We start from the raw sequence: 25,141 nt of genomic DNA, 5'->3' as shown, positions 1-25,141 counted from the left end.
ATGTCTCAACACCCTGGCTCCACAGTATACCTTTCAGTCAAAACATACTCTTTCACGGAACCTGCGGTCCACAGACTTGGACCTCCTCACTATTGTCAAGGAGATTTGAAATATGTAATGTTATTCATTTAAGAGAACTCTATATATGTGCGTTTGTAGCTCTGTCTATCTGTGCTGTGTGCAAAACATCACCCAGTTCTCCTCAGTGCCTGGAGAAATTGATCTGCATTTGCACACAGCCGTTGACAATTACCATGTGCACGGAACACCGAAGCCCGTTTTTCGCGTTCCCCAAATGTCAGCTGTTTATTAGCGTTTTTATGTAAAAGAATGTCGCCATGGTTACGGCTCCCAACCTGTGGGATGGCCTTCCGACCTATGGGATGAATGATCAAACTGCACATGCGTCGAATCCATAGACCCACTGTGTTACACTGTTGCCGTCTGCCACAAGCACACACAGAGAACGTGCTTAAGTGGCGACGGGACGCGCGCGCGCGCGTGCGGGTCTGCCACAAGCACGCACAGAGAACGCGCTTAAGCGGGGACGGGACGCGTGTGCGTGCGGGTCCGTCCGGTCGTGTGTGTGCGTGGGGGGGTTCGCGTGTGTGTGTTCACTGTTGGTTCAGGACACCACTACGTGCGCCGTGTGTGTTTGTGTGGGGACGCAGCGGCGGGACGCTCATGCGTGTGTCAAGCGGCTGCCACTCTGCACAGCGACACCAGCGCTCTTGTGGATTCGTCTACACCTTCTGTAGCTGCTGCTGTTTGGGCCAACACCTCGCCCTGATGGCGTGTGTTTGTGGGTAGGCCTACTTAAGTAAGGGTCAGTTGTAGTGGTGGGAAAAAAACACGTTCATTTCAGTGAATGAACGATTTCGTTCACGTTCACGGCGATGATCAGTTCAAATGATTCGTTCATGTCGAAAAACAATCATAGTGAAAAACAACTTAACCGCACCGGTTCGTTCACGCCAAATAACTAGTTATTTTGAACGAATCGATAATGAACGACCCATCACTAATCAGCTGAGTCAGACTGGGTGTTCATTTGCCTGGTCCTGTCATGTAAGTTTGTCTCCTTTTACTCGAGTAAAATCACCCATACTTTTGAAATCTGAATTGTTGTCTTTGCCTCATTATGTGTCTATGTATTTGAGCACACACAACAGATTCTTGCATTGACACTATCCATCCCCCAAACTAGCAAGCGGACCTTCAGGGACAGAGCCTTCAGTGTGGCAGCCCCCACCCTGTCGAACTCTCTCCCAATGGAGATTGGCCATGCTGCAACTCTGGACTCTTTTAAGGCTGCCTTGAAAAGATACATATTCTCTCAGGCTTATGGCAAATAGTTGTTTGTTGTTTTGTTTGGTTGTTTGTTTGTTGGTTGTTCGTTCATTGTTTTAGATGTAAACCGTCCTTGGGTTAATGAAAGGCACTATATAAATTCAAGTTATTATAATTATTGTTATTATTATTATAATCGCTTTACAGGGGGAGCTGTAAATGATTTGAAAATATTAGTATAATCATATCCACCAGAAAATGCTATGAGTTTGATTACTGTTTCAGTGATACAATTCAAACATCCATCACAAATTCAACACATAAACAATTGCCACCAGTATAGTCATACGAAATTTACTTGGCAAAGATCACAGATTTTAAGACCCATGCATTATTAACAATAATTGACTATAAATAATTGCTATTATATGAATTCCCAAGTGCGCACGCACACGCACACACACACACACACACACACACACACACACACACACACACACACACACACACACACACACACACACACACACACACGAGGTGTAGGAATGAGGAAAGTGCAACTTTATTTGCATGAATGAGTTCCTCTTAATGAGATCAAGTAACTCCTTTACAAAGCATCACCTCAATGTATGAGTGCGTTTACACAGTAGATACTGCAGCGCTTCAACAAGACGATAAAATGCACTTTGAAATTATTCTCCTTTTCTCCGGAGCTGTTTGCACCTATGCACAAAGTAAGCACACGATTTTTTACTATCGATGATCTTAAAGTAGTTTTGCAAGTGATCCAATGTCCTCAATCTTAGACATACAGTATAAGTTTGGCAGAATATAGTTTACAGAATCACAATTTCCATGTGATCAAAGCAAAGTGATCTAGATCAGTGGTTTTTTCAGCCCTTTTCATATCAAGGTCCATTATTTATTCGGCATTTGAGCCACAGACCAACATTTGATGAGATTTACTGTAGCCTCTCAGACCCAAGACTTAGAATATTTTGTAATCGTTGGATACGATTTTGTCCACAATTCCATGCTGTATTGATGTGGTACCCATAGGCCTGACCTCGACTAAGTCGACTGGTTAGTCGCGGGGGGTCCGAGTCGACTGCGTGTCTCTTAGTCGAATCTAGTCGGAAAAAAATAATAATATATATATATATATATATATATTTTTTTTTAACACATTCACCGCCAAAGTTTTTTCATAATAAAATCACCCACTGCCAGGGTTTTAATAATTTTTTTATAGAAACAATGTGAATTAATTTAATTTTTATTTTTTAACATTGAAGTGAATGGATTTTTTATTTATTTTTTATTTTTTATTTATTAATTTGTTAGGGTTAGGGTTATAAATTTATACTCAAAAATTAGAGAAACTTTTTAGGAATTCAAAAACAGAATAAAAAAATAAAAATAAAAGGGGAGAATTCTCCCCTTTGGCGGTTGAGACCATTGACTGAAAAGGGGAGAATTCTCCCCTTTGGCGGTGAGTGTGAGGGCCAAAAATGTTTTTAATTGTTTTTTGGCCAATTCTACACCTGCAACCACACGGAACTTCCACTTCATTCTTCTTATTCCTCGTCTTTGTATTGGTATTGTTTGTGTTGGAGCGCCTCAGTGCGGCTGCAGAGTTCATGTGCAACCTCTTCCAGAGAGAGATAGAGACACTAGAAACTCTGCTGGAGACACAAAACAAACTGTGTAGACTTGGCCCTTTAAAATAAAATGTATTTTGGCCCTAAAAAAAAAAAAAAAAAAAAAAGTCCACTGGTTGAGAAGCACTGATCTAGATGGTAAAAAATAGCAAGAATGAGTCAAAGAAAATTAACAAAAATTACAGGTAAAGAGACAGTAAGCACACAGCCAGTTTATTTTACGATAATACTGTGTTAAAGGGGTGTGTGTCCTAAATAGCATACAATGACTGTTTAAAGAGCTAAATAAAAAATGTATTAAATTAATTAAACTCTTCTTATTTTTTAGCGAATCATGTGATTCAATTTAACTACGGGTGCTTTGAGTCTGGATATGCCCTGGTCTCTTTGATGCTGGATGGTGATGAACTCTTCTACATAGACTTTAAGACAGAAAAGGCAGAGTGGGCTCCTAGGATCCGTCAATCAGCTCTACCTCAGCTTTATATTTTATATACCTATGATGCAACAAAGCGAGTCCAAGCAGAATGTCCATCTGTACTGAAAAGGATACAATTCAAAAAAGACAAACCAAAGGCCAAAGGTAGGGACATTGTTTTTGAACCAACACTCCAACAGGTCATTGTTATGACAAAACACTTTAGATGCACTGCCTCATTTTTAACCTCGACTTTAACCCTCAGAAGCCCCTGAAACTATGATCTACACCAAAAATGAAGTGATGAACGGGACGGAGAACACTCTCATCTGCTTTGTCAACCACTTTTTCCCTCCTTCCATCAAAGTGAAGTGGACCAAGAACGATGTAGTAATCGCTGTAGAAGATCCTGTTCTGTCGTATTTACCTAATCCTGATGAGACCTACCGCCACATCTCCACCCTGGCCTTCAACCCCCAGGAGGGAGACGTCTATGCCTGTACTGTGGAGCATGAAGCTCTGCAGAAGCCTCAGACCAGGTTTTGGGGTGAGAACCTTACAAGTTCAAAGTTTTACTGACCAGTCATAATTTAACCTAAAACTATCAAATGCTTCAGATTAAAAATAATAATTTCCCATCTAAATATAATATCGATGGGCACTCAGGTGGAATAAGGGTAAAATACCGGTTCACCATTGCAGAGTCTAGTTGTCCAAACACTGCCTACAGTTTGGCCGAGCGCCTACAAACACAATTGGCTGTGAACATGGGAGGGAAGCCGGGCGGGGGAGAAGATGTTTGTTGCTGTGCTAGCGACTCCTACGGGCTGGGGTGGGGAATGATGAATGGGAGGAGTAGGATCGGATGGAGGTGCTATGTCCTCCCGGTGGAGGCTCCTCACTGGCAGGTGAGACAGTAGGATACAACAGAAGTGGCAACACTGAAATACGTGGGGAGGAATTAAATGGCACAATGACTAAATTGGGGAGAAAAAGGGGTGAAACTAATTGACTACAGCAAATGAAAAGAAAAAATATATTTTAATATTTAATATGGTTGGGCAAACAAACACAATGACACATCCTATATAGACGAGATAAGAATCTAAAGAAACGTGTAGAGCCGTATTGCCGGGGTGGAATGTCTTTGGAAATCTACACAATATTAAATAAAGTCTCCAGAACATTAGCTCTGTCTAGTTTGTTAACATGTGGATATTTAGGAAGAAAAAAATAAAAAAATAAAAAAATAAAAAAATAAAAAAATAAATATAAATATATATATATATATATATATATATATATATATATATATATATATATATATATATATATATATATATATATATATATATATATATATATATATATATATATTATTTCTAATAGTCAATAACAATATTGTAAGTCTCCTGTCCCATTGTACCCATATGTCTCTGTATGCCTTTTTATTCCCATATGGAGATCCCTGTATACCTGTCTGTCTATCTGTGCCCATATGGAGATCCCTGATGTCATCAGTATATGCCCATATATGGGCATGCCATTCCGAACAACTCTTATAGATAAACTAAGCAGTTTGTCAAATAACATATATTATGTTGTATTTATGTTTTGAATATTGTTCAATTAATTCTAAGATATTTAGTATGAATGCAGTGCTAGTGTGTAAGGTAAAAGGTGTGTATCATTGATATGTTGTTCACAGATCCTGACATCACTGAGAGCAGCTCTGCTCCAGCTGTCTTCTGTGGAGTTGGTCTGACTCTGGGTCTGCTGGGCATCACTACTGGAACATTCCTCCTTGTTAAAGCTAAACATTTGAACTGAAATTAATACTATTTCATTATGCTCATGGCGTTATCCTGTTTAGAATGATGAATAAGTACAGTAACTACTGTACCGTCCGTTATATTTTTAATATAGTAAACAGGTGCATTCACACAGCTTAGTGAATATTTCACTATTAATTGACATATTTTATGCTTCTATTTCATCGTGCAACACTGAGTCTGTGCTACAGTTCACACTAGAGGGACGAGCGGGCAGGGTTTTTAATCTAAATGACAAAAAACATATTAAAATGTTCAGGTTTTCATAATGATAATATATTTTTGAAATTACCTATAGATGTTGCATTGCAAATTCATGGCTTTATTTGTAAATATTGCAAACTAAAAGTGAAATAATACATTTCTTACACATGCGCTACAAATACTTTTGAACGTATTCAAAAGGTATTTTATAACAGTTTATTTAATTCCTGATCTGAATCTTTACTACAGGAAGTTGTCAAACAATAATTGTACTCGATGCACTTTTCTGTAAATCTGAACTGGAATCTTGTAGTGGTGTTTGATTACAGTATGGCTTTAGTTTAATCACAACCCAAACACTCTCATGTTATTCATTACCAGAGCTAAACATTGATGAACAGAAACTATACAAATATTGTGATTTTGCAGGAAATTACTGTATCTTTTGAGCTGATTCTGTCCTGCTTTAGTTGATGTAACTAACTTTGTGCCTCCTGTAAAATAAAGCAAATCATTTAAGTTGATATTAATTAGTATTAATATAAACTCCATTAGTAATCATAATGGAGAAAGTTGTCTTGTTTTAGGCTGCTTTTATTCATATGTTGTACAGGTCATCTGTAGTTGTTTTTAACCCATTATCAGTGGTTCTCTAACTTTTCCATCTCAAAATATATAGTTCCAGGGACACCCATAAGCAAATATTTCAGTTAAAAATGTTCGCTTTAAAAGATACTTATTAAAAGATTAGCAGATCTACAAGCTCATAGAGCTTGTATATCTGCTATTTTTGAATAGCCAAAGTATGAAATAATGAATAAAGTGGTTACAATCTAAAATGACAGATGCTTTCCCGGTCTTAATGGGTTAAATGTGCTTTACTGTACGAGAAATGAGCAGGCAGATGAGGTTGGAGTGTTAGGCATCAAACACAATGGGCTTGTGATCAGATGAGTGGTGTATTTAGTCACATATTTCAACAGATAAAGGTAAAACTAAAACAAGTGTGTTGCCAGCTGGCCATGCTTGTGCGTATAGGGAAAATTATGCTTTGGACAAGATTCAACACGCTTTTAAAAAGCCTGTAGCCTACTAAAGGTCTAGTAGGGCATGCAGCTGACATGAACATTCAAGTTACCAGAATTTAGATTCAATCTAATGTACACAACAACAAGGACAGAAAGCGCTTGTATAATGTTCTTGCATGATTTAGTAAGTGCACACTACACACTACAGCAAAAAAGCACCAGGTTTGAGAGTTCAACTTCATAACCGAGTAGAGGTTAATGGTAAATAGACGGAGTGGAAGTGCTTTTTAAACATAGAAGCCAGATCCCCACCCTGGTCCCTGACCAGCGGTCCTAGAGGAACTGTAGATGGGAACTGTGCACAGGTCAGCAGGAGCTGTGCACAAACAATCACACATAAATATGTAAATAACTTCTTCTTATACACACAATCCAACCGCCATTGACTACCATTAGAAAACGTGTGTGGGTGGTGTGTGTGTTTACACTTGCACTCATGCACTCATGCACGCACGCGCACTCATGCACTCACGCGCACACACGCGCACACACACACACACACACACACACACACACACACACACACACACACACACACACACACACACACACACACACACACACACACACACACACACACACACACACACACACACACACACACACACACACACACCCTTTCTCTCTCTCTTGATATAACTATGTGTACAATAAGTTGAGTAGCTTGTCCAGTTGCCACATGTTCTGCTATAGTGTTGAAGTTTGTTTGTTGTTACCTAACTATAGACCTGAATTAAATCTCCATTTGAGGAAACTTTAATAGCAGAACACAGCATTGATGTCACACTGTTGTCACTCTCCCGTGACAATAAGGAAGAATGTTTGATATGTTTGTTGTTGAGTGACTGAGAATGAGGAAATTCAACATGTAACCCTGGCATACACAATGAACAAAAGATTTGTGTTTGGCAGCATCACAACAACCCGTAGCTTCCTCCTTTTGTAAGCTTCACTACAGTGTACGAGAGAGAATATTAACAAATACAGACTTATGACAATGTTAGAAAATTATACTATTATTTGGAGCTATTTGCACTTGTTCACATGGAATATAGCATTCCGTTAATTTAGGATTGTAAGGTGGCTGATGTCTGATTTAAGCAGTCACACCGCCAGGCCTGAGTCTAACTTGTTCAGAGATGGAAGAAGACATTTCTTTGGCAATAGCAGTTGTATTTCTTGGCACCCAGCCACCTGCATTCTATTATGTTTCTGTTTTCTTCCTCATGACTTCACTAATTATTCCTTCTCAAAGAACACTGGCAGTGACTTACGTAATTATCGGTGCCAGTTTCCTTCTCTTTACCATCAGGTATAATTTTGTTTTATTTTATGGAGGGACAGGACAACAGCTACTGCATAGCACAACAGCTTACAAGCTCAGAAATAAATATACATATTTAACCAAAACACACCATACACATAATCTATTTTATATTGAATATTAACCTAGGGAAATCTAATTGCACACTAATCCAGAATGCTGTTGGCATGCCTGTAATAAATGTATTTTCTCAGGCCTGTTTTTAGTTAGATGTTACACTTTTAACTGCCATGTAAATATCTAAACATGCAACTTTAAGACTAATCTGAATTGATAGCTCAGCTATAGTTCTAGACCAGAGGGTTTGCCAGCTTGCTTGCTCATGGGTAATATAACTGATGAATCACACAATACAACTTCAACAAGTTATTTGCCAGATCAGTTACAAAGAAATAAGCTTGAACTTGTCTTATTATTTCTGACCCCATAACTCTCTGAAATAATGCATCTTTCTAGTGTTAAAAGAGGAATGTTAAAATTACTGTACCTATCTTTGGGGGCTCTAAGAGAGAGATGCCCTAATTTCACCCATTTAACACTTTCAAACTAGAATATGTTTAATGTAGGAGGTTTAAAAAACAATGTGTAAAGAGATTTTAGATAATTAATGGCTCAGACAAAATACAAATATAATTTAGATTCCATGCTGTTAAAGAACAGATTACATAATCAGTCAGTTTTATGATACATTTATTCCTAAAAACAGTAATATATTTGCCACAGATCAGATCATTCCCCTGGATACATTACAGACTGATTTTAACTGAACAAAATAATAATGAAACTAGAAAAAGTGCTCCTCGGAGCACAGGTCTCCGCCAGGTCAGGTAGGTTATTGTGGCCTCCTGGTGGCGCTATAATAGGCCAATGTTTAAAGGGTGCCATTTGTTCTTAGGCCTTGCACGGCAATCGGACACTGCATTGATGGTTTGAGGCATTTTGGGCAAAAAAAATGTTTTGCTAAATTAGACCTGCTGGAGGCGCTATAACAGGCCAATGTCAAAAGGGTGGCATTAGTTCCCAACATAGTGTGAATGTGCGTGCAAAGTTTGACTGCAATCGTCGGACGGTGCGTTCGTGATTTGCGGAATTTTATTCAAAACAACACTACTGCAAACTTTAGATGTCAATCTTAGCCAATGAGGATGGAATATGAAAAACCAAACACATCCGTCTTGATCACATGACTATGGAGATCATGTGTACCGATTATGTGAAATTTTGATAAAATCTGAAGGAGTAATATAAAACATGTGTTTTACATAAGTCGGCCTCCTCGTGGCGCTATAAAAGACATCTGTGAAAAATGCAGGGCAAAGGTTTTTCCTTGACCTCTAGGGAGTGCGCATACAAAGTTTTACACAGATCGGTGCAGTTATAGGTAAAAACATGAATCAGCCTGTTATAGCGCCACCATGAAGCTGATTTGAACATTTTCAAGTGGTATTTATTCCTCGGCATAGTGGAAATATGCGTGCAAAATTTTACGTAAATTGCATGCTGTGTTCATGATTTGAGGCATTTTGTTGAAAACGGAGCACTCCTGCAAACTTTGGAAGCCATTTTGAGCCAATCAGGATGGAATATGATAAATCTGAAAGAGTATTTTCGTTTAATGACTATAAAGATACTGTGTACCGATTTGCGAGATTTTTGGACAAAATCTGTAGGAGTACTGTCAGAAAATATGTTTTGCACAAATCGGCCACCTGGTGGCGCTATAAAAGGCCCATGTGAAAAATTTGGGGCAGAAGTTTGGAATTGGCATCCAGGGAGTGTGTGTGCACAGTTTCGGTGCGATCAAGCCAACGGTGGCGGAGATTAGCTGGTCACAGACGGACACACACACACACACACACACGGACGGACGGACGGACAAACGGACGGAGGGTAAAACTCTCTCGCCATGCCTTTCGGCCTGGCGGAGACAAAAAAGTAGCATTAAGATCATCATGTCTTTTATACTAGACACCAGTGGTGGAACTAAGTACATTTACTCAAGTACTGTACTTAAATAAAACAATACATTTCAAAATAAATAAATTATATATATTATTTTCTTTTTAAGATTTCAGTATTTCCGATTTTCAGTACTTTTACATCTCAGAGCCAAATATTGTACTTTTACTCCACTACAATTATTTGAAAACTTTAGTTACAAGTTATTTTGCAGATTAAAATTATTATATTATAAAACATACAGTGACCTCTAAGCCCTATTTCATACTTTGGCTATTAAAAAATAGGCAATCTACAAGCTAACAACACGATGCGATACATTGTGAGCTTGTAGATCTGCTATTTAAAAAAAAATTGAAACATTTGAGTACTTTTAGTTACTGTAAATATATTTTGACGTCAATGTGAATAGGGACTTTTACTTGTAACTTTGTGGTACTTGCTACTTTTACAAAATCTGAGTACTTTTTCCACCACTGCTAGACACTTCACTAAACTCTATGAATAAAATAAAAGACAAAAGATAGAAATGAGAAAACAATCCATTCCCAAAATAGTGACTATAAGGCCTTCAGCCTTGTCTTTTTGTCATGACAACAAAATGTAAAACCTTTTAGAATAGTAACGGTTCCTGTTTTCCCTGTGACTCTCTTCCCTTTTATACCCTCTGCCAGGCCGAAGGCTGGAGACCTGATTATGTGTGTGTGTGTCTGTCTCAGTGGCCCTCATTTATCAACGTGGTGTAGACCAAATAATGGGCGTACAACGAGATCACCGCAACTTTCGGCATTTATCAATATCCTGACTTTGTCTTCAGCGTACCGCCCGCACAGATCTCACGTCTGGTCGCATGCAGGCAGTTGTTGACTTTGGCTACACCCGTTTGTTCCATCCTAGACATGCGGAGCAGCACTGCTCACCGTCTGACAGGCATCTGAACATATGTATCCACTCCAAATTGTATATCTAACACAATAATAAATAATCCCTGTGAAAATATAACATTTTATAAACTCATTTAAACAAACAGCTTTAACAGTCAGATCAGATCAGTTCAGATAAGATTGCAGATCTGGCTGCATTGGTTATTTGTAAATAGCAGATCTACAAGCTCACAACACGTCAATGCGATGCGTTGTGAGCTTGTAGATCTGCTATTTACAAAATATACGAGCGCTTATACGAGAGCATTTTCGGGAGTTTGGTCCGGTGCAGCGGCGCCGCTGTTATCTTTTCATGGCCACCGGGAGATCGGACATTTAACCCACGGCCAAACTCATCCATTAATGTTCTCTTCAGGCTATCTATCTCTCATTAACGCGGCGCGGCACGAGACTCGCCCGTCCGAGTCTCACTGGGAAATGGGAATAGCCTACATGACTGCTTTATTTTAGTGTAACTCGAACTTGCACTGCTCGGAATGGGTTAAATAAATTAATATACAAACGTATTCCATTCATGGCGATGTGGTATCTTAATCTGTCATTCATGTAAGTTACTGATTTAAGTTAAGTCACAATTCATGTGAGCCTATCTGATTGACAAAGATTGTACCACTACGCAGTTGGGCTTGCAAGTAGGTGCGTGTGTGTGTGTGTGTGTGTGTGTGTGTGTGTGTGTGTGTGTGTGTGTGTGTGTGTGTGTGTGTGTGTGTGTGTGTGTGTGTGTGTGTGTGTGTGTGTGTGTGTGTGTGTGTGTGTGTGTGTGTGACTTGACAGGCAGTGAGAGGCGAGCCGGCGAAACTCTTTCTTATTGGGTTTCCATGCTTTGTTTGGTCGTATTCTGGTTCTTCATATTGTAAAATCGGGGCTTTTCGAGAATATATTAGGGCGTGTTATTTAAATGACGCTCGTTTTCAGACGTCAGATTTATCAAAGCTCCGACCAAATGTACGCTAGGATTGGCTGTATAGGATCGCTTCATAAATGTGACTTTGGCGTTGCCCTACGGCCAGATTTAAGGCAAAAAAATATGCAATTTTTTACGCTCCATTGATAGATGAGGGTCTCTGTCTGTGTGTGTCTGACTGTGCGTGGGTCTGGGGTTGAGCTTGCAAACTACTAGACCAATCAGTGTAATATTTCTTGTGCACTTTGCCAGTAGGTCAAGGAAATACCGAAATATTTCAGATGACCACAATTAGCTCTTGAACTTTAGGTTGTACAATTAAAATACACATTGTCCATGATTCCTTGGATCATGACCATAATAGGCCATGCACAATTTTCGTCTAACTGGATTTTCCACCATTTTGTATTTTCTTCAGAACAATCTCTTATCTCTGGAGTCATGTGATAAACATATAATACATGTTTATCACATGACTCGGTATAATATTATTATACCGTTTGAGGTCAAAAGTTATTTCAATTAGGCTTATTTCAATTAGGTTTATTGTAACTGTTTATTGCAGAAACATGTTCATTAATTAATTAATTGTTTGTTTGTTTGTTTGTTTATTTATTTACCAGTCTTCAGCAAATTATGTCTGCACATGATCTACTGAGTGCAACTTTCTATAGATCACTAACATCTGTGTATCTCCCTGTTTCCTGACTTTCACTGTGTGCAGTCTGTATCATAATTCAGTTTGTTAACTTGTTCTTTGTTTTATAAAACCCACTGATGCACCATGCAACAAGACTCCAGCAATTGCTGTGTTAGGGTGCAGTCACGCCAAACTTTAATTCTACCTATGAGGGTGGATTTTGTCAATGCTTTTCAATGGGAACGGAGTGGTTTGTTGCCATTTGTGGATTTCTTAAAAAAAAACGCTTTGTTCCCATTGAAAAGCATTGGCAGAATCCACCGCATAGGCAGAATTAAAGTTCGGTGTGACCACTCCCTTAGGGCACATACTGGTAGCAAGAGGCTTAGATCCCTCTCCACCTCTCTCCCCATCCCTCCTCCTCTTCCTCCCCTTTGATTGTGTGGGTTCACGTCCCTTCAATGTATGGAATGAGAACCAGCCCACAGCACCACGACCACGGACAGAGCGACCATGGACGCCCAGAAGTGATGACTTCAAATCACCGCTTCAACAGGGGACCCTCGGGGCCCCTGTTGAACAGACTTCTAAGATTGACAGACGACAACCCAGCCTTAAAGGAGTATAGTTCACAGAAAAATAATACTTATTTCCTATCAATTACACACCCCATGAAGCCTTGAATTCATGGACATTGTTTTGTTTTTGTCGCATTTCTAAGCCAATAATTTGATGATCGCCGGTCTCTCTGGTAGGAGACACAAACAGTCTCCTTTGTGTCTCCTACCGGATACATAAGCATCTTATTATCGTCAAATTATTGGCTTAGGAATGTGACAAACACAAAAAAAAGTGTGTGTGTGTGTTTCTCGCACATGATTGGCTGGCAAAATTGTGATCATTATGACGTTGGAGCACATCCAGAAGTAAACTGCGAGCAAAAATATTGCAAACATTTTGTGATTATTAGAAGTGGAGACACATGTGAAAGTGGAAAAGAAAGTAGATGATGTTGTCAACAGAGCCATGAGCGATTTTTGTAGCAAGTTGGGAAAGAATTGGACGACTGCTTTGGTGCTGAGCTGTACCTAACGTTTTTGGTACAGAGGGACGGGCTCGAATTGTGTGGTAGGATATAAGATGATAGACAATTTGTGCTGCACGTGATGCCATGCTCTCCAAATTACACACTTCAGTTTTATTCATCCATTGCGCAGGAAATAATGAATGGATTACAGTAATATAACATTCTCTATAATCAATATCAAATATGGTTTTATTGAAAGGCAATCAAAAGCTTTGAAGCAAAAGTCAGGTGTATGGTTGGTGTCCAACGTTAACGGCGCCCCAGTGTGGCTGCAGAGTTCACTTCAAAATTAAGTGATTGTGAATGTGAATGGCCCCGATTCACTAAGCTGGTCATAAGGTGTAAATAAAGTCATAAAAGGAGGGTGTATTTTCTCGAAGCTAAGACTGACATGCAATTCGCAAAGGGGTGTGTAAATCCCTCAAATGTGCGGATCACAGGTGTATGTCATGAGGAATCCGGACGGCTGCCAGCTGGTCGTAAAATCGCAAGCATGTTCCCGAGAAGTTCATTTACATTGTTCCACACACCCTTTTCGCACCATAAAAGGCAACAGGAAATGAAATTTCCAACTTTAACTTCACCGTGCTGAACTAATAATTCAGCTCTAAATTTAACTGATAGCCTACAAAATTAATAAAAAGCAGTGGAATTTGTGTCATGTCTATACTGTGCATAGGCTACAAGTAATACATCGTTTGACACATACGATGTCAAACCTCCAAAAACAAACTGATTCGGCTACTCATCGGTCTGGGGCCCATGACCCACCTTTCACCCACCCATTTTGCCAGCATAGGCTGGCTCAGGGTAGAAGACCGAGTTAAACAACTAAAAATGGGATTGGTCTAAATTTGCCCGATATGCCCCATATTCCCGCATATCTGAGTAAATACCTCCAAAAAGTTAGCAACACCCACAGTCACAAAACTAGAGGGAGCGTTAACAACGATCTGGTACCACCCACCCACAAAACAAACATGGGCAAATTCTCCTTCTACAGCACTGCCACCCAGGTTTGGAATAGTCTAACCCCATCCCTCAAAAAGTGCAGTTCGCTGGGCTCTTTTAAAACAGCCCCGAAAATTCACCTTTCAGGAGGCAAAGAAAGGAGGTAGTACTATATAGTATTTTCCTGTTAGATAGACGACCCCCTGCCCGATTCGTGTTTTTACCTATAACTGCACCAATCTGTGTAAAACTTTGTATGCGCACTCCCTAGAGGTCAAGGAAAAACCTTTGCCCTGCATTTTTCTCATCTGCCTTTTATAGCGCCACCAGGAGGCTGACTTATGTAAAACATATTTCTTTACATTACTCCTTCCAATTTTATCCAAATTTCACGCAAATCGGTACACATGATCTCTATAGTCATGTGACCAACACAGATCTAGAGGTTACGTATGTAGCCCCGGTTCTTTTAGTTCAGGAGTGAGGCACTCACTATGGGAAACAGCGCCATCTGGCGATGCAACAGAGCTACACATACGCTCCCGGGGCCCATTCATTGGGCAAGAGGGTATGTCACGTCACCGGCCGTCCCTTCCCCTTTCCGGAAGGACATATAAGGCCAGGTCGTGACGTAGTACTTCCTCCAAGTACCCTCCGGGCCCGGACGCGGCATAAGGGATAAGAAAAGAAGGCCCTGACAGACCGCAGTCTGCCTTATTCAGCTAATAGACAAACAAGGTCTGTCATCTACTAACCCTACAACAAGGGAACAGGGCCCCCTGCTCCCGAGACCAACTGATCGTTAGCCCCCAGGATCATGTCCAGAGGAGAAAAGCACCTCAAGTAGATGAGGCTGCCACGCCCAGGACTGCGTGCGCCACTGAGGAAGCCGCCACGTCCAGGCTGTAAAAGGCTTCAAAGGTCGAAGGTGACGACCAGTTAGCGGCCGTGCAAATCTCCTGGACCGAAGCCCCCCTAGCAAGGGCCCATGATGCAGCCACCCCCCTAGTTGAGTGAGCCCTCAGTCCATTAGGCACTGGGGTCCCACTACTAGTATAGGCGAGCCTTATAGCCTCAACTATCCACCTGGAAAGCGTCGGCTTGGCGATCGCCTTCCGCTGGTCACCGCGGCCATAGGAGACAAACAGCTGCGTAGACGACCTGCTGGCCGCCGTCTTCTGACAGTAGAAGGGGCGGCCATAGCTGAGTGGTTAGTGAGCCCGCCTAGGGAACCAGAGGCCCTGGTTGCCCCAAGTTCGATTCCAGGCTATCCCAGCATATGCGCCGATGATATGAAATTTGTCCCTGAGCAAGACTCTTAACCCCAATTGCTCACAGGTTCTCATTGGAAACAAGACCGCAAGGACTTCCATGAACGACCTGTTAAAAGGAATTATCCTTATCCTTATCCTTAGAGCCTCAAGGCCCTCACTGGACAAAGACAATGTAACCGCTCATCCTCCGCCGAAGCGAAAGGAGGTGGATGGAAAGCTACCAACTCAACCGGAGCCGGTGCCACCACCCCGGTCTTGGTAACAAACGCCAGGTTCGGTTTCAACAGAACCCTCCTGCCGTCACCAGAGAACCTCAAGCACTCCGAACTCACCGAGAGTGCATGTAGGTCACTAACTCTCTTAGCCGTAGACAGGGCCACCAAGAGGACCATCTTAAGACTAACTAATTTCAGGCTCACAGCCTCGAGAGGCTCAAGGGGAGAAAGGCAAAGTGCATTCAGCACTACAGCCAAATCCCAGGCCGGAAACAAAGGCCTGTTAGTCGGCCTAGCCCGTCTGGCGCTGCCCATGAACCGCCGCACCAGGGGATGCTTGCCAACCGTCCCGCCATCGAAACCTTTGTGGCAGACGGAGATGGCCCCCAGGTACACTTTGACCGTCAAGAAGGCCAAGCCCTGATTTAACCTGCTCTGCAGGAAAATAAGAATGCTGCGCACTGGAGCCCGAAAAGCCACCACCACCGGCGACTGCTCCCGGCACCATGACACAAAAATATTCCATTTAATGTCATAGGCAGCCCTCGTAGATCCGGCCCTGGCCCCCTGAATGGTAGCTACCACGTCAGGGGGCAAGCCGCACGAGTCTAAGGTGGCCCTTTCACGGGCCAGACCCACAGGTCCCGGGGGCGGGGGTTGTCGATTTCGTTCCCTGCTTGCTGCAGCAGGTCCGCGATCGGAGGGAGGGGCCACGGCTTGGCGTAGAGGAGAGGAGTTATCTCTGATCTCCACACGCCCAATGCTGGAGTTACCTGTAGCACAGACAGACTGTGGAGTCTGACCCTCTCCAATGTTGGGCGGATCAGCTCCAGCGGCGGGTATACAAACAGCAATTCCCTTGGCCAGCTGTGGGCCAACGCGTCCAGTCCCAACGAGAGGTCTGTCGCCTTCACTGAGAAAAAGCGAGAGCACTTCGCGTTCTCTGCTGAGGCAAACAAATCGACCTGTGGTCGGCCGAACCTGGTCCAAATCATGTCCGCCACTTTCGGATTGAGTGACCAATCCGTGTACCAATACCTGCCCCTGGACACAGATCCGCCCGCTGTTCTGAAGGCCCGGGACATGGAGCGCACAAATTGACAGCAGGCGCGATTCGCACCACATTGTCAGCTCGCGGGCCAGGTTGTCCAACACTCGGGAGCCTAAGCCTCCCTGCTTGTTGACGTAACACATGGTCGTAGTGTTGTCCGTCCTGACCAGGACATGGCAACCGCTGATGCGCGCCTCGAAATGTTTGAGCTCCAGGTAGTTGATGTGGGCCGACTGTAGACTGGGGTCCCACACCCCCCTGGCTGCATGGCCCTCGTGAACGGCGCCCCAGCCTGTCAGGCTGGCGTCCGTCGTGACGACCCTCCGTGAAATCACAGCACCTATACTGACACCCTCTGACAGAAACAGTGCGCGTGACCACGGTCTGAGTGCATCCATGCAACGTGGAGATACCAGAACCCGTCGAGACCCCATGGTAGGTGGGATGTTGAGAGCCCACCTCTGAAAAGGCCTCATAAAGAGTCTGCCTAGGCAGATCAGGTGTATGGCCAAAGCCATGAGACCCGCCGCCTGCATGCACAGCCTGTACGTGACTGTCTTTCCTACATGAAAAGACCTCACACAGGCTAGGAAGCTGTCTATCCTTTCCTTGGATAGACGTGCCACGAGCGTGGTTGAATCCAGTGAAATCCCTATGAAAGAGGTTTGTTGACGTGGAATCAGCTCTTCTGAAAATTAACAGTGAAACCCAACAACGTCAGGTGGGAGATAGCTATCTCCGTGTGTCTCGCCACCTCCCGACCGGAGTCCCCGGCCAAGAGCCAGTCGTCGATGTAAGTCGACAGACGTATCCCCTGTCTCCTCAACGGAGCTATAGCAGCCTGTGTGCACTTCACGAACACACGGGGGCTCAGGGACATTCCAAACGGGAGAACCGTGTACTCGTACACCCGTCCCTCGAACCCAAAGCACAGAAATTTCCTGTGCGGTGGGTAGATGGGAATGTGGAAATACGCATCCTTCAGATCTATGCTGGTCCACCAGTCGCCCTGACGCACCGTGCGTAATAACGTCGCGGTTGTCAGCATACGAAACTTGAATTTAGTTAGAAACTTGTTGAGACCTCTTAGATCCAGGATGGGTCGTACATCCCCCCCCCCCCTTTTTCGTGACCAGAAAATATTTCGAGTAGAAACCCAGGCGTTTCTGATCCGGAGATAATTCTCTGATAGCGCCCTTGCTTAGGAGAGAGAGAACCTCCTCCCTCAAAGTCAGTGCCGATCCGCCCGCCGAGAATTGTATTTTGTAACCCTTCTGTATGGTGCGGCAAGGAGACGGGTGGCAAGCTTTCCACTGTGTTAAACAGCGAGCTAGAGGGTTGGGGGGGGCTGCTGGCGTCATTCGTCCCACAAACCGTTCGGTCATTACCATGGAAACTAGTGACGTTGTCGGTCGATCTGGTGGGGCCACACGTGTGGTGCCCACTAGAGACAGTATAGGCGTTATATGACTGACTGGAAAATTCGAGGAAGTCACGTGACCCCGCACGCGATGCCTCCTCGATGTCAACCTTCCGTGCGGCCTTTTTGTGAAACTCCCTTACTACAGTGGCGTTTTGGTGCCCCCTGGCGGACGGGAGATAAAACCGGCGTGACCCCTGTGCCAAGGTGCAAAGGCGCCCTCTGGCGGACAGAGGTGATACTGGTTTTATTACCTGCACTGGTGTAAATACATTCGGTAGGTTTGTCCCAGCATTGTTCGGAAAACCGAGGACCGTTTTTTCCGAGCACTGTGGGCTCATAGGGAGACCATCGAGAACGGGGGACCGCCATGTAGGTGGCTCCCGTTCTCCCTGGTCTACAGATAGGGTTGGAATAAGACAAGGTTTTGTACTTTGTAACATATTTAATGGAACAAAAACAGGGCTGTGCATTACCGACCTCACAGAAATGTGCGACATTTTTTGCTGTTTGGGCGTGGAGGAGTGGTCCATGACTCTGTCCTCGAGGTGCAAAAAGGGTCTCTGTCTCTCCCCCATTAACGACGGGGGGGTCCGCGTCCGCCCAGTCTGACCGTGCAGCTCTGGGTGGAGCGGTCGGCAGTGCTGTGTCTCCTCCCATGCCTGCAGGACACTGAGAGGAACAGGTGGGTCCACGACGGGAGCGGGTGGTGTCGCGACGTGGAGCCCGGGCAGCGGGGTTGGGGCGTGAGGCCTGAGGTCGAGTGCCAACCTCCTCGTGGGACCTCTCCCTGGACGTTGCCGGTGTCGGTGCGTTCTGGGGGCGTCCTGACCTGGTCTGGAGGGAGGAGGAGCGTCCTCTCGCCGCTGGTCTCTCCCCTCGGGACCTGGTGTTGGAGGAGGAGGATGAGAGGGGTTCGAAGACGCCCGTGGTGGCTTCGTGGGTCGTCCTCCTCTCCTCCGTGAACGACTTTAAGAACTCAGCGCCGTCCTTGAAGAGGTTCTCCGGGTCGAGAGCCAGAAGCTGCTTCTTGGCCTCCTGGCCGGCTTCGCTGGGGAAGTCGACGAGGTCCAGCCATCTGGTCCGCTCTTGCATGGCGCAGAGTTCCAGGGACCTCCCGGTCCAGTGAGTGGCGTGCAGGTTCAGTTGAATGATGAGCTGCATCACCAACTCGACCTCCTCCGCGTGTTCGCCCAGGGCGGGTTTCAGGTCCTGAAGCAGCACGCTCAGGGAGCCCTGTAACAGAGTGCTGGCATTGAGAGTCTCAACGAGGGGGGAGGGGGGTGCTGGTGGACGCGGTCCGTCCGTCGTCTCCCGGCACTGGGCTGAGCATGACGACGTCCGTGGGCTCCTGATGACACGGGAGCTCCTCATCTCCGTCGTCCTCCTCGTACTCGCCCTCCTCGTAGTCCTCCTGCCCAGAGTAGTAGTCCTCTTCCTGCCGGTAACTGCCGCTGGAGAGGAACGACTGGGGCGGGGGGGAGGAGAGGGCCTGGCTGCCCTGGTGCTGTGGGGGCTGAGGGCCGGCGGCCACAGCGGCGGTGGCTGGCCGTTGTTTACCGCGGCCCTGTGGGAGGCTAGCACCGCTCTCCACAGGGCCCAAGGCGGGAGGTGGTGGTGGTGGTGGGGTCCCAGCGTGGTGCTGCGAGCGTTGAGGGCCACCACTCGTAGCAGCTGGGGTTGGGGTGGGGACGCGGGGGTGCCGCTGCGATGCTAGACGAGCAACGCTAGCGCCGCTAGCATTCGTTGCTCCGGCCTCTCCGCGGCTGCCGCCTGCGCAGTCCCTGGCCTGGCCGTAGCGTGCGCTCAGGAATCTCTCAGAGTAGCGCGAACAGGCGCCGCAGAAAGAAACGGGGTCAGAGAGCGCGTTGAACGCATGGGCCACACCGAGGCAGACGATACAGATGTTGTGTGGATCATCACCGGCGATGGTGGCCGAGCAGTCCGGGAGCCCGCACCGTCTCGGTGGTAGAGGGCCCTCGTAGAACGGGACACCTTTGGAGTTGGCCATCGTGTGGTGGAAGCTCTAAGCTAACAGCTCTATACGGGGAGTTAGCTTAGGGAAGGGTGCTACGGGCTGTGGCTGTAGCCAAACAGCTAAGCTAGTTAGCGGCTAAGGTGGCTAGTTAAGCTAGGTAGCAGCTAAGGTGGCTAGTAGCCAACTCACCACGAGGCAGAAAATAAGTAATACGTTGTTTTCCGAAGCGAGAGAAAACCTGTGGGCGATTGATCCTAATCTCCGCTTTTAGGGTTAGAGCTGGTTTCTCTCATGAAGACTGGAAATCGGAGATTTAAGCAGTTTGAAGTTGTTTTCAGTTTTTATAAGCGTGTGAGCCTAGTGCATCTGCGAACAGAGGAACTGTACTACATCACGACCGGGCCTTATATGTCCTTCCGGAAAGGGGAAGGGACGGCCGGTGACGTGACATACCCTCTTGCCCAATGAATGGGCCCCGGGAGCGTATTGTGTGTAGCTCTGTTGCATCGCCAGATGTCGCTGTTTCCCATAGTGAGTGCCTCACGACTCAGAACGACAAAGAACTGTTTAATTTTTCATATTCGATCCCGATTGGCTAAGATTCACATCTAAAGTTTGCAGGAGTGGCCCGTTTTGAACAAAATGCCGCAAATCATGAACGCACATTCACACTATGTTGAGGAACAAATGCTACCCTTTTAACATTGGCCTGTTATAGCGCCACCAGCAGATCTAATTTAGCAAAACTATTTTTTTAACAAAATGCCTCAAATCATGAATGCAGTGTCCGATTGCCGTGCAAGGCCTAAGAAGAAATGGCACCCTTTTCACATTGGCCTATTATAGCGCCACCAGGAGGCCACAATAGCCTACCTGACCTGGCGGAGAACTGTGCTCAGAGGAGCACTTTTTCTAGTTACTCATTTAAAAAATGTTTTACTCCAATTATTTACTTTTAAATAGTTTTACTCATAAGTTACTTTTAAGTACTTGTAGATCGGTCATTTTAGTGTGTGTGTGTGTGTGTGTGTGTGTGTGTGTGTGTGTGTGTGTGTGTGTGTGTGTGTGTGTGTGTGTGTGTGTGTGTGTGTGTGTGTGTGTGTGTAAGGCTAGGGACAGACAGACATTTCTCTTTTTATGACTTGATTGAGGATCATGTGGCGGGTTTAGGAAACTCTGAGACAGTACTAATTGGTGACTTTAACACCTGTGTTCTGAAGAAAGACTCAGCTACCTTTAAGTCCCTCAGAAAGTTCTGTGACCTGCACAGCTTTACCCAGCTGATAAAGCATTTTACAAGGGTAGGCATTGCTTCTCAATCAATCATAGACCTAGTGTTGACAACGGACCAATCCAGAATTTCCAAGAGTGGAGTGATTGAGTGTAGCTTAAGTGATCACAGTATCATTTTCTGCACACGGAAGATTCACGGACCTGGAGCTTATTGTCACAGGACAATCAGCTGCAGGTCTATGAAACACTACTCAAGTGATCTTCTAACAACAGCTCTTGGAAAAATGGACTGGTCCCATGTCCTAAATTGCACCTCTGTGGAGGAGTCCTGGTCCTGTTTCAAAAAAGCTTTTTTGTGTGTACTTGATAACATCGCACCCACAAAGGTGGTGAGGGTCAAAGCTAGCACAGAACCTTGGATGAAGGGTGACATTTTGAATGCCATCAAACTCAGGAACAAAAGCTACTCCGAGCTCAGGAAAAACAAAAGTGAGCAGCTACTTGAAAAGTGCAGAAATCTACGAAATGTAGTTACTAAATTGATCAGAAATGCCAAAAAGAATTTCTTAAATGAGAACATAGAGGCAAACAAAAGCCACCCACAAAAACTGTGGGAGGCACTAAAACAAAGGCTGCAACGGAAAAATTCAGACTAAATCTACAAACATTTGCATTATTTCAAGTGGCTCGCTCACTACCGACAAGCAATTGGTAGCGGACTGTTTTAACAGTTTCTTCACCACAGTTGCAACCCAGTTGGTAAGCAAACTCCCTCAGCATTCAGGTCTGTATGGCCCCGACCACATTCAAGCTCACTATGAGAAACTAGGGGCTAAAAAAGATTCCTTCTTTTTCAAACCTGTATTGACTGATGATGTGCAAAACAAACTCCTCGCCCTACAGCCAAACAAGGCCACCGGCCTTGACAACATCCCCACCAGATTCCTCAGAGACGCAGCGGTCTCCATTGCTCCCATAGTAGCCCACATTACAAACTTATCCATCAGTCAGTGTCACGTCCCACAAGAATTCAAGTTGGCAAGAGTAATCCCTCTATTTAAAAAAGGAAGCAAACTAGATCCTGGCAACTATAGGCCTGTTTCCATCCTTTGTTCCATCTCAAAGGTTATAGAGCGATCAATCCAAGAACAAATCAACAGCTACCTCAGCGAGCGTAAACTGTTGTTTGAATTCCAATCAGGCTTCAGAACATCCCACTCCACTGACACATGCCTACTATATTTGACCGACTACATCAAACGTGAGGTAGACTCGGGCAAATACTGTGGCATGGTCATGCTGGACCTCCAAAAGGCGTTTGACACTGTAAACCACGCAATTCTACTTGATAAGCTGAGGGCGATTGGTTTTGATTGCACATCACTAAATTGGATGAGATCTTACTTGGAGGGTAGAGAACAAGTGGTTGACATCAACGGAACCATGTCCTCATCCCTCCCGGTGAGCTGCGGGGTTCCTCAAGGCAGCATTCTAGGGCCGTTACTGTTCCTTCTATACATTAACGACATGAATGCTGCCTGTAACTGCAAACTGTTCCTGTTCGCTGATGACTCGGCACTCCTGATCTCGGGTGAGGACAAGTTGCAAGTTGAGGAAGCTCTCAGCTCTGAACTCTCAAAAATCCGTACCTGGCTTACCGATAACAAACTGTCTCTACACCTTGGGAAAACTGAATCCATCCTATTTGGGACCAAACATTCCCTCAGTAAAATGAAGGTAAATGACTTCAAGGTCAAAGTCGATGACACAATCATCACTAGCAAAGAAGAGATTACCTATTTGGGATGTATTCTGGACAAATACCTGTCAGGTGAAAGCTTGGCAACAAAGGTGGTCAAAGGAGTAAACCAGAGAACCAGATTTATGGGCAGAGTTTCCTCTTTTGTCAACCCTCAGGCCCTCAGGACCCTCTCAGGGGCCCTGATTCAGCCCCTTTTTGACTATGCTAGCTCCTCTTGGTACTCCAACACCTCAGTGTCACTGCAGACTAAGCTTCAAACCTCCCAAAACAAACTGATCCGACTACTTCTCGGACTGGGGCCCATGACCCACCTCTCTCCCACTCACTTTGCCAGCCTAGGCTGGCTCAGGGTGGAAGACAGGGTTAAACAACTAAAAATGGGTCTGGTCTTCAAAATTGTAAATGCAGATTTGCCCGATATGCCCCCTATACCTAGCCTGGTAAACCCTCCCTCCGGAAATCTCATTTCTATTTGATTCCTGGAGTGAGTCTGGCATGAACCGCCTCTCTGCAATATTGGCTGTGTATGCCAAACGGCCGCGCCTATCAGCGTCGTCGCTCATTGTTCTGTGATTGACAGCTTACGTTGGCCAATCAGGTGGCGAGTTCGAGTGAGCCCAAAACACGAACGGCAGCCATCTTTTTCTTGTGCGGCCAATTCTCCGCTATTTTTTTACTTCAAAAAGCTCTCTAACTTCTATTTTGAGGCACGGAATTTACTTATAAGATATTGTTTGGATAGAATTTAGTTGTTTAACTTCATATATGTGGTCAATTAATCATGACAAAGCCTATTTAAAAAATAATAATTAGAGAACCGGTAGGGGCGGGCAGTGACACCATTGTACCCGAAAAAGGCAACCCATTTTGGGTATGGCTGTCTCAAAAGTCCCGTCGCGTCACATTAAGACTGGTGAACTGCTGATTGGCTGAAGGGGAAAAATTATCATTGGCTGAAGGGGTTGTCAGTCAACGGTATTACTCCCGCCCAACTCCAGCACAGCCAATATTGCAGACAGGCGGATCAGGCCAGACTCACTCCTGAAATGAAATGGAATTGAGATTTCCGGAGGGAGGGTTTACCAGGCTACCCTATACCCGCATATCTGTATAAATACCTCGAAAAAGTTAGTGACACCCACAGCCACGAAACTAGAGGGAGCGTAAACAACAATCTGGTACCACCCACCCATAAAACAAACATGGGCAAATTCTCCTTCTATAGCACAGCCACCAAGGAATGGAATAGTCTAACCCCATCCCTCAAAAAATGCAGTTCGCTGGGCTCATTCAAAACAGCCCTAAAAACCCATCTTTCTGGAGGCCGAAAGAGGAGCTAGTACCAGTTTCCCTGTAGACAGACGACCCCCCCCCCTCCTCTTTTTGTACATATTTTGTATTTCCTCATGCTTTTTTTGTATATAATTTTTTATTTTTCCATGCTTCCCCCCCCCCTTTCTTTTTGTACATATATTTTTTAAATGCTTTTTTTGTACATAGTGGTACTTTTTCTGTATTATCTGTATTTCATGTTGATTTTTGAACTGTTTGGTTGCTACTATTATGTCTATGAAATTAACTCAAGGACCCCAACGGAAACAAGTCCGCAAGGACTTTTTTGGCCGGACCTTTTAGACAAAAGCATTATAAATGTAACTGTGTTGTTTTACATTCTTTTGCCTAATAAAAATTTCAATCAATCAATCAATTCTCGGGGAATCCCCTCATGAACAAAATCAAGGAAAATCCACTCCACTCTCTGACGAGTTGTCACAGAGAGAAGTGGGGGCTGAACGTGGTGGTGATGAGAGGGCAGCAAAATATATACATACATTATGAAAGTTGAAAAAATATCTCTGTCCCTTTTCAGGGACAGAGATAAGATAACAAGAATGAGAAAACACTA

The 25,141-nt window shown here is 44.4% G+C and overlaps 2 protein-coding genes across 2 annotated transcripts in view; one reads left to right on the top strand and one right to left on the bottom strand.

Moving 5' to 3' along the window:
* The window catches only part of LOC308098723 (cytoplasmic phosphatidylinositol transfer protein 1-like), a gene marked incomplete at its 5' end in the record, with an annotated part of 188,967 nt that overhangs the window by 78,099 nt on the left and 85,727 nt on the right, over positions 1 to 25,141 (bottom strand). The window lies entirely within an intron of this gene.
* LOC308098733 (H-2 class II histocompatibility antigen, A-D alpha chain-like) lies at positions 1,931 to 5,487 on the top strand. The gene is made up of 4 exons (XM_080447163.1): positions 1,931 to 2,024; positions 3,280 to 3,534; positions 3,635 to 3,916; positions 5,078 to 5,487. The coding sequence occupies exons 1-4, from the start codon at positions 1,970 to 1,972 to the stop codon at positions 5,197 to 5,199; spliced, it is 714 nt and encodes a 237-aa protein (XP_080303289.1). The 5' UTR covers positions 1,931 to 1,969; the 3' UTR covers positions 5,200 to 5,487.

This window comes from Gymnoscopelus braueri (assembly GCF_963280865.1).
Source record: "Gymnoscopelus braueri genome assembly, chromosome: 13".
NCBI classification, from domain to species: domain Eukaryota; kingdom Metazoa; phylum Chordata; class Actinopteri; order Myctophiformes; family Myctophidae; genus Gymnoscopelus; species Gymnoscopelus braueri.
This window is presented reverse-complemented; position numbering and strand designations above follow the sequence as displayed.